At 42.5% G+C, this 11,213-nt stretch overlaps 1 protein-coding gene across 1 annotated transcript; it reads left to right on the forward strand.

The window, feature by feature from the left end:
• The first annotated feature begins 6,768 nt into the window (after positions 1-6,768).
• Positions 6,769-7,242, forward strand: LOC109472464. The gene has a single exon (XM_019772242.1). The coding sequence runs from the start codon at positions 6,769-6,771 to the stop codon at positions 7,240-7,242; it is 474 nt and encodes a 157-aa protein (XP_019627801.1).
• The last annotated feature ends 3,971 nt before the right edge of the window (positions 7,243-11,213 follow it).

An 11,213-nucleotide genomic window follows, 5' to 3' on the forward strand; every position in this document is an offset into this window, starting at 1 on the left:
TAATTGAAAGATATTATCACCTTAATTAAATACAAGAAGTTATAGGTGGATTGTTGTGTCACTATTGCTTCACTAAATTATCCACTTGTTTCAAAAATATTGTAGACTAGATCTTTCAGGAGAGAGGTTGATTAAGAAAGTAATCCTCACTTGTAATGTTTGTATTACTGGTATCTGTTTTAATACTGCTAAAGTGCTATGATCCACCACAATGGCTAACACAGTAAACATTATGACATATACCATATTATGTTTGCACATCTTATTGCCACTGTGTGTGTCTTTCTACAGCAACAGAAATCCTCCAAAACATATGCGAGGGGGAGACTGAAAACCCAAAATATGACGTGGAGTGCTTCCTGCAAAAGAGTTAGCGGTAAGGAAGGCTGCAGTACCTGGTGAAGTGGAGGGGCTTCTCCAGGGAGCAAAGCACCTGGGAGACGGCACAGCAGATGGTGGAGGACCTGGGATGGGGAACTGTGCAAAGGCTAGCAAAGGAAATCCAATAGTGCCAACTAGTGCTCTGTCTTACAGGTGCACTCAGAATGAAAATAAACGTTGTTGACAGCTGTGTTTAACATCAGTGGTAAGGCATAAGCATTTTGTTATTACATTGGTTCATATTGCTTTTTTGTTATACGGAAATAAGAAAACAGAAAGCGGAAACAAGCATCCCACAAACTTTCATCTTACATATCTTCAAGCAGAGGTTTGGGTTTTTACTTAATTTTTTTGTGCTGTGTGAAAATGTAACTTTTCACACACCCCTCTTGTTCGTATAAAAATAAAAAACATTATTTCTGGTGGCGGGGATAGAAATGAGGTAATCGTTGCGTGCTCACTTTAACCCAAAAGGCAATCTTGCCTTAAAGAACTATGAATACATTTAAATCTTTGTTGAATAAATTGTTAATGTTGCCTTGCTAATAATTCAGTGTTCTTTCGTTTGGCGGGTTACAGAATATAGAGAAGCCACGTGTCAGACATTACTCTGTGTACATTGCTACCGCACAGTTCGCAAACTTCAGATACATACAGAGTATAGAAAAGCCACGTGTCAAACAGTTCTCTGTGTACATTTCTACCGCACAGTTCGCAAACTTCAGATACACTGAGTATAGAAAAGCTACGTGTCAAACAGTTCTCTGTGTACATTGCTACCGCACAGTTCGCAAACTTCAGATACAGAATATAGAGAAGCCACGTGTCAGACAGTTCTACTCTAATCGTTATAATGGTGCTTGAAAAAATTACCCAACAACGTGAATCATCACCTGAAATTCGTTCACAAATCAGCGAAGATGACATAGCGTCCTGTTCGGAAGAAGCACCTCATGCCCACGAAAATACTGAATCAACTAACATTGTCAGACACATCAAAGACATTCAAAACAATATCCAGACAGAGATAACATTACATGTCAAAGTCAGTTCCAAACAACCTATTTCAACCTTTCCCCGCAAAGGAAATAGACGCGATGAGAAATGGTTGACTCTGAACTTAGCAGATTTGACAGGATCAATTCGTGCCACTGTATGGGTGGAAAATGCTGAGAAATTTGGATGAAATCTTCTCTTACAATAAATCCTATAAAGTTAGTCGATGCATTTTCAATCCGGCAAATGCACAATATTGCATGACAGCATAAAGAGCAACACTTAGCTATTCTCTATTGATATTCCAGTAACTGTATTACTATTAAAGCGCGAAGTTCACTTTAATAGCTGACCTATATAGGGAGAGTAATAATTGTTATGTCAATATCTTAAGAGCTGTGGTAGAACAGTATAAACCTGAGAATGTGAAACGGCGATCAGACGGTGCATTCATTATGAAGAAAAGTGTGGATATCGCTGATATGTCCAAAACATCATCCAAAACACATGTATCTGCATGATATTACAGGAAAATGAAAGTCACCACCTAGTGTGATACATGTATTTAGAGCATTAGAATACATTGGAAAAGCTTATGCTGGATTGCACACTTTTAATATTTATACCTCTTGTAGTATTGTAATGATCAACTTAGTACATTGCACTTAGTACCTAGGAGAGCGAAAAACTTTCACAGTTATTGTTTTTGTTGTTGCCCTCAGTATGACTATTTTTCTGATCCTGGGCATTATTTTACTACTGACACACTGCATTATTCTAGGTATTTGCCCTTACAAGTCCCACTCCCCGTTCACTTCCAAAAATGAAGGGGCCCCCCGTATTTCAAACAAACAAGGAGAGGTGCGACAAACTGGGGAGAACATTACAGTGAAAATTAAAGACTGCCTCAAAGACTTTCAGCTGGAAGGGAAGGTGAGAGCGATGACAATAGACAACGCCCGGGCCATAATCAACGCCACCAGTATGTCTGGAACTGGCATTTCGCTGGGGTGTTTTACGCACAACTTGAACCTCGAAGCCTAAAGGATGCTGAGTGCAAGAGGAGCGCCAGCCCTTCTCGGAATCATCAGGCCTGTTATAACATACTTCAGGAAGTCGTACATGTAAGATAGTGTTGAAAGAGAAGCAGCAGGCCCTGGGACTTCCTTGCAACTCCCTCATCTTGGACTGCAAGACAAGGTTGAACTCAACATACCTAATGGTTGACCGATTTATCCAGCAATACCCTGCCGTCGTCTCAGCCACCCTAGATGACAGGATCAAGAAGGGTGAGTTCAAGAAACTACAGAAAGCCTAAGACAGTGACATGGAGAAGATGGAGACATTTCTGCAGGTTGCAGGTTACTGTACAAGATGACGACTGCCATGAGCAGTGAACAGAAACCCACAGCTGGTATGGTGTTGCCAATGTTGGAGAAACTGAGAGTGCACTTCAGCCCAAAGTGAACCCTTGGAAAGAGTGTATGACCCCCTCGCGTACCATACAACGCCAGGTTGGCTCAATTTTTACCCTATTTTAGAGCCGAGTTGTTTTTGGGCACACAGGCGTCTTGTTGAGAGACATTACCCTGAATATTTCGTGCAGGATGGTTTATATCTTTTGGATCACGCGAACTGCATATACTACAAAAGTATCAGGGGTGACATCACAAAGAATATCCACATTATGTAGTTTACGAGTCATGTAAAGGATTTGCTGTGTGCAGCAAAGCCTTTGCACACACAAAAAAGCCTTTGCCGAGAAGAGGAATCTTAAGACGCACCGGCAGAAATGTAACACCCCATCCCCTGAGTAGCGATTCTTTAAGTGCACGGATTACGATTATTATGACTTCACTACACTATGTGTACTTGCTGCATTTGACCATAACTGGCATGTGGGTGGACTTTCACCATCAGTTGTGTCACTGGCAGATATACAAGAAAGGCCGGAAGAGTCCTTTAGGGGAAAGCTGTGGGTAACAGTAAAGGAAAAGGTCTTCCAACCATCTTCTCCAACAAGACATGTTGGAGAGCAGTTCGGACAATACAGGGAAGGCGTTTCACTAGCTACGAGCAAGGCAGGACAGACTTAAACCTTCCGTTGCTCTCAGACCGCCGGCAGAAGCTGTGTCTCAAGTTCGGGACTCATTTAGAATCCCACACACCGTCAATGCTGCCACCAAAGGGTTCGGACTACCACGACAGAACAACCAGAAACAGAGACAAGTATCGACCAATTAAATGTAGGACTGAACGACTCAGGAACTCCCCAATAGCTTACATTGTTCGCCTTTTAAATACTTAATCAAATAGTTAATGTTTTTAAGGATTAAGCTTTTAATATACCGTCTGATAAACCTATTATTGTATAAATGCTAAATTTTATCCATCAACGTTATTTCTTTTTATACTTATATATAGGATAATTGACCCATTGTTTTATTGTCAATTGAGCCCTATGTGTAATCGGAATCCGCAATTCAGCCTGCGGGCTGCGATGGATTTTATGTCAATAAACCATTCATCATCATCATTCATCAAGACATGCAGCGGAAACAAAGTACTAAGAAAATTTGCTAGTTCAGACGACGTGATTCTCGATGTGCCAATACTCCTGATGTACTCAGACGGGGGGCCTGATCACAGAGTAACATTCAAATCAGTTCAGATTACACTCCTTGTGATGTTCATTGCACTGGACTTAGATGTATTGATAGCTGTAACATACGCTCCCCGTGGCAGCTGGATGAACCCAGCAGAACGAAGCATGTCATTGCTGAACTTGGCCTTGCAAAATGGCATGCACAAGCTGAGACTTATTTATGACACCTTGGTGGGCAGGTTCAAGTCAACGTGGTACCCGGGACAGCTGATCTGCATCGATTAAGGTATGTTTGATGAAGTATTGACTTAAGGCCTATCAGCTCTGTGAAAGCAGCAATGGCTACTATTGTCAGCTGGTGGAGCCCTACCTCCAGAAAGGGCACACTCTCTATTGTGACAACTATTATACATCCCCTCAGTTGTTTCTGCACCTGTCGGATGCTGGGATGAATGCCTGTGGCACGATGCGAAACCGCAAAGGGGTTCCAACACCACCCGATACGACCACGATTATAGCTTATAAGCATATAATCACGGGAATGATCCATCGCTTGTTATCAGTGTAAGGTAGTACCTCCGTACCTCAAGGTATACTTCCTGTCTATATAAGCGATAATCATACCATCCCAGCCGTGGCGAGCTGCCGTGACAGAGTACCCATAATTTGAATTACATGTACTTGTGACTGACACCACAGGAACAAGCGGGAAGGCTGATTCAAGGCAGCCAGTCAGGAGTACAAGAGAATCAAGGAGGAGGAGCCACAGCTTTACAAGAAATTCCAGCAAGAGGCAAGACAGGCTCCCAAAACAACCATTGAAGACCTGGATAAAAGGGAGAGACAACAACATGCTCAAAAGAAATACAAGAGTCTGGCTGAAACTGTAAGTTAAGTCCTGAGGAGTCAAACTAGAGACATTACTAGAGATGACCAGTTTGTTGACCAGATTTACCCCATATACATACATGTACCAAGATTTATTGCACTGGATGTGTAATACAATATCTACATGTAAGGAGTGATGAAGGTTGATAATAAACCTCTTTAATATAGTTAAACAAAGCAGTAGCAACATCGAATGTTTTTTATATGTACATAGTAGTTTATTGTTCCCACACTGTGGTTCCAAATGAATTCAAGAATGCAAAGCTCACAACACCACAAGAGAAAGTGTGCATAGCGAATGAGTGACTCCTCGCTATAACATATAGGGACAGACGAGACGTGAGGATGCTGACGTCAGCACATAGAGCTAGGCCTGTCTCCACGAGTAAGAAACGCCACCCAGGGGAACTGATATACAAACCGGAGTGTATCCACCTGTACAACCAATGACCTGTGGACACGTCGGACCAGATATGGTAGCATACCTCTGCTTCTGACGCCGCACCGTCAAGTGGTGGAAAAAGGCGTTATTCCACATGTTCAGCCTGGCCCTTGTCAAAGCTCACCTGCTGCACAAGGAACATATGAAGGCCAAGCAAGAGAAATTCCTGGAACACAAGGCCTTCCAAAACCATTTTTCTTTCAACCAATTTTGCAAAGAATTTTTAGCATGGAGGAAAACGATTTTCGGACTACAGTAGTGAGGACTTCAGGATTTGAAGTGAGACCCCCTGGCATGGAGCCCTGTACATGTAAGACATATCTAGTGTACCAGTGCAAGGGATTTGTATCAGAAGCTTGAGTGCTTCAGTGTAAGATATCTAAAGGCTATGTGTAACCAGTATTCCTTAAGTTTGGTAAACTGTATAGAAAAACGGATGTTTTAAAGTGTTAGTTAATAACAGAAAAATTCAAACAAGGCCATGGCGATAATCTGCCATCAAACTTAATAGATACTACTATGTCAGAGACAGAAGTAAATCAAGCAAATGAAGAAACAAAAAACAGCAGAGATGAACCCAACATTTTTACTTCGGATTCTGATACAGATTTAGTAATCTATTCTGAAAGATTTTGAAATGATGTCGACTATCATGAGATACAAGTAACCATCTTCAAATTAGTGAGCAGGTATGTTCTGAGAGTGAAGAGTCTGTAGTAGTAGTACAATCAGAGCAAAGGAAAAAGTCTGGACAAAGGGACAGGTCAAAGGTTTTTGTTGTCTCTGAAACTTCTTCTGGCTCTTCGTGTGATATTGATGCAAATTTAGACTGTGAGAGAGAGAGATATCTATTCTGGGATAGCCCATTGTAGAAATGTGTTTTAAACTAAAACTAAAAACACATACTGTGAGAAAATTGGTTCAGGATCTGGACCATTACAGTCTAAAAAATTCTCAAAGCAGTATGTAACCAACATCCTCTTAGTCTTGTTCAATGTATCGAAAAACAGGATGTCTTACAAGTAATAACAACTGAGGAAAATTTGAAAACTTTTCACATACATGTAGATCATCTGTGCGCAGTTCCTTCTCAGATTTTGACAGTAACATTTACAATGAAATTAAGAATTCACCGGGTGGATGCACCAGACTCCCATCTACAAGAACAGACATGTAAGTTTAAAAACAGCATCTATGCAGACTGGTTTATGGTATGATCCTAAATATCAGCGAATCTTGAAGCAAGTTGATGAGGAGGCAAGAACCCAAGACCTCGGCAAGGCCAGAACCCAAGCACGGGAAGTGACATATTTGCTTGACTTAAAAGTAAAACACCCAGGTATGTATTCTACATTTTATAAAAAGTATTAATTATATGCTCAATACACAACACACATATGTACATCAAACTTTTAAGTATACATTTGTAGTTTCATATGCAAATTCACTTAACAACATGGCCGCCCCCAACAGGAGAGAGGCCCCTGCTTGCAGGTGGTCCTTCACGTTGAATAATTATGGCGATGACGACCTGGCACGCTTGCGACTTGCGAAACATCGACCCGCGGCAATCAAGTTCATGGTCGTAGGTGCGGAGGTGTCCCCGACCACCGGGACACCCCACCTACAGGGCTACGTCAACTTTTCCAGGAAGGTTCGTACCCCGCAGGTGAAAGGGCACCTAGGCGACAGATGCCACGTGGAAAAGGCCGTCGGTAACGACCATGACAACGAGCGGTACTGCTCGAAAGATGGCAACGTCGTCGTGCGGATGGGACATCCCATCAGACAGGGGCAGAGGAACGACCTGACGGCCGCCACCAATTTCCTACAGGAAAATGACGGCGACCTGTCTGCACTGGCGGAAGAAATGCCATCACCGCGGTCTAGAGGCCTATGTCTCGTACGCCCGCCTGCAGCCGGCCCGTGACTTCCTGACCCGCTGTTTCGTCTTCGTTGGGCCGCCGGGATGTGGCAAGAGTAGGTTGGTACGGGAATACCTGCCAGATGACACAACCACCTACTACAAACCGGAAGGGGGCTGGTTCGACGGATACATGGGTCAAAGTGATGTTGTTTTAAACGACTTCCACGGCGACATCCCCCGGCCAACCTTTTTGAATATGGTTGACCGCTATCCGTTGCGTGTACCAATCAAGGGCGGCTTTGTCAACTTTGCCGCAAGAAGGGTTTGGATTACTACAAACATCTTTCCAAACCACTGGTATGATCCTAAATATCAGCGAATCTTGAAGCAAGTTGATGAGGAAGTAAGAACCCAAGCACGGGAAGTGACATATTTGCTTGACTCAAAAGTAAAACACCCAGGTATGTATTCTACATTTTATAAAAAGTATTAATTATATGCTCAATACACAACACACATATGTACATCTGTACATCAAACTTTTAAGTATACATTTGTACATTTACACTACTAGAATTTGAAAGGCATTTCTGAATTTTCTTTTTTTGTAGTTTGCAGGTTCTTTTACTCTGTGCTTATGATTATTCTGTGCTAAATAAAACATACCACATAAAAAGTGATTGATATATTGTCCATTTGATTCAAATGAGTACTTTTTTCAGGGTGCAAGAATTATTGTTTTATCAGCATGCCATCTAGTGCAAGAGTACTAGGCATCCTTCATTTTTGAACCACACCAATTTTAAATTTTGAACCAGCCTTTTTCCTCAGAATGATCAAGGACCTAGAGAAATCCTTCCAGAACAGGGGATCTTGAGTTTTTGTTGACTTCATGGCTCCTATCGTACCATTTTAGGCCATAATTATAAGAAGTACTGTTTACATTCAGGAGCCTCAATGCTAAGTTGTCAAGACAGTTGAAAACAATCAACTGACAATGATGCTGGCTCAACTGCCAGTAGTCCGCGTGCATCAAGCAGCAGTCAACAGGACTACTACATTGTTCGCTATGAGAAAATTGTCGAGCTTTTCAAAAACAAGAGTTGTTCCGAATGTGGCGCAGAGTTGATGGTATACAAAAGTTTCTCACCGGATGTGCACTCACGTTAAAGTATACCTGTCCTAGGTCCCACTGTGGCATTCTCAACTCCACGTTGGTGACGGCACTTCTTTTGAGGGAAATATTCTCCCTGCAGCGATTGTCATGGCTGGTGGTACCCTTACCAACTTTTCTGACATCGCGCAAACATTTCACCTTCAGTGTTTGTTTTTTTGGGGGGGGGGGGTGGACCTCACCACACCCACACCCTATTGCGTGGCCAGTAGCCTCCCTAAAACTGTTTTTGTGCCATCCCCAAAAGATCTCACACACGACATCGTCTCCCGGCTCACGAGCCCTACATCCAGTCAGGTAGAACCTTGTACTGTGACAACTATTATACCTCACCACAGTTATTCTTGGACCTGTCAGATGTGAAGACCACCACCTGTGAAACCATGAGGAATAGGAAGGGGATTCCAAATGCTTTTAAAGATGCCACTGTGAGCACCCGATAACAGAAGTTCTGCTTGATCAATGGCACCTTCCTGGCCATGAAATACAAGGACAGGAGGGACGTAAAGAGATACTGACCACCGCACTCAGTGCAAAGCTGGTTGACACTGGTAAGCATAGCCGTGACGGAGAGGTAAAGAAGAAGCCCGAGTGTATCAACCAGTATAACAAGTTCATGGGCGCCGTGGATACATCGGATCAAATGGTGGCGTACTTTCTGAGCTTTAGGAGCGGAGGCGCACCTTTAAAAGGTGGAAGAAGGCATTTTCCTATCTGTTTAGCCTTGCCATCTGTAATGCTTACATTCTCTACAAGGTCACTGTTAGGGGACCGGAGATGTGATTCTCCAGGGTATAATGCAAAATACTGCAGCTACACGTTTATGGAGGAATAAAGCAAGTACATTGTTGACTTTCAACTTGTGGAATTATCTGAAACCACCAGTTCCCAGGAGATGGAGAAGAAGGGCTTCTTTACGTCACTGGAATTACTGCAAAACGAGGGTATGAACATTGTTTGCATTACTACCGACCGGCATGTAGGAATAAGAGCCGCCCAGAAGCAGCGTCAATATCGTGACATTGACCACTAGTCTTCCACATGGCAAAGTCAGCCAAGATGAAACTGGAGGCGCACGCAAAAACAAGGAACAAGGACCATTTCCCATGGCTGAAGGCTGTATCCACACACGGATAGAGGAGCAAATCAGTGTACAAGCGGGAAATTGTACAACAGGTGATGCTCAGAATTCTAAATTTGATTGTCAGACTAAAACAACTGTAGAACTAAAAAAAATCGAGTACAGATGAGGTTTCGTTTACGTTAACAAACACACTTAGTGAACCTGTGTCAATAGATTCAGGAAAAATGCAAAAGTATCAGTTGCTTAACAAGCAGCATCTTAAGTATGATTCATTCAAACAAGGACAGTTAGAGGTTATACGGTGTTTACAAGATAAAAGAGATGTTTTTTTTGCGGTGGCCAACTGGAGCAGGCAAATCGCTTATTCATAAATTTTTTTTTGCATTTGTTAACAATAAAATTGTCTTTGTCATCACACCAACCATATCTCTAATGATAGACCAGTGTAATAGTCTTAATCTTAAAAATTGTCTTTCAGCCTGTTTTCTTCCTACGTTGAAAGTAAGTCGTTGGTCTGACTTGTTTTGGTTGTTTGTCCAAGGAGTTATTTTCCTTGTTTTGACAACAAACATGGTCGAAGGGTGGTGTCCCTCTAACTCTGTAACTCGACGTATACTGGTCATTGGCCACACCTTTATATCCCGTCACGATTCCTTTGTGGAAAGTCGAGCCAGCACGGCCGGGGGGCGAGTTGTTAGCAGACATTTCTGGCTGGATAATAATATAGTCAAGTGGCTGTCACGGCCGGGCGGAAAGGTGTCTAACTTGGGGTTGGTTGGTGAGGTGGTTGTGTGGCTACCTAGAATGGGATAATACCAGACCCCTCCCAGCATGTATTTACAACAAGATACGAATGACTTCAGCACAGCTCAGACACAAGGATATAGGTCTTCTCAGGAGAGAGAATAATCGCAAAATATGTTGAAAATAGTTACCATCTTAAAAATTGAAAGTATACTCGCCTGCACTCATGGACAAGCTGTAATCAACCCCGCCACCAACAGACTGAGTGCGTACGTGTAAACACATGTTCCAGGTGAAGTCTGCCACGGAACAGAATTGTGGACCGTGCTGGAAAGAAACTACCATTGGTGCAGTCAATTGTACACACCTACTCCATCTTTCGTGGCCTAATGGCTGACAGCTGTGAAGTCCAGAGCAAAACCGCCATTCATTGACCTTGAGACTAATGGATCTTTAAAATACCCAATATCTTTAAATAAGACAGATGCTATATGGCAGTAACAATATGTCCTCCAGAATTTTTCGAAGGCTCATTTATGCCCATTCTACAAGGAGTTGTTTCAACTCAACCAATGGCAAATACTCTACCAACACAACTAAGAGACGTATCACAAATTACTTCATCCACTACAAGTGAATTTGATATGGAAACTAGGCTATACTACCACATGGGATGATGCCAACCCAAGAAAGACACTTGAAGCATATGAAGACGATGAGACCCGAGCACATGAAGGCAATAAGACCCATGCACATGAAAGCGATAAGACGCAAGCACATGGAGACAAAAATGGTACTTCAAAAGTCGGCCTCTCTGATGATGAAGTAGCTAAGTACCAGACACATGCTGATGCTTTCCTTGGGACATTTATGTCACCTGTATGGAGGAGCAGAACTGACACCAGACATGATAAAGATTATTGCAGTGGTGCCACTGTTATTACAAATGTTACCATGTCTGTCAATGGTGCGGTTTTCTACTGAAGGACCAGAACATGTCCATTATATGCATTTGTGCTTTTACTACTCACA

The sequence above is a fragment of the Branchiostoma belcheri genome, unplaced genomic scaffold (genome assembly GCF_001625305.1).
Source record: "Branchiostoma belcheri isolate BF01 breed outbred unplaced genomic scaffold, Haploidv18h27 scaffold277, whole genome shotgun sequence".
In the NCBI taxonomy this organism is placed as follows: Eukaryota; Metazoa; Chordata; class Leptocardii; order Amphioxiformes; family Branchiostomatidae; genus Branchiostoma; species Branchiostoma belcheri.

Coding starts and splice junctions, on each gene's coding strand:
- LOC109472464 (XM_019772242.1), top strand. CDS start 6,769: ATGGCCGCCCCCAACAGGAGAGAGGCCCCTGCTTGCAGGTGGTCCTTC.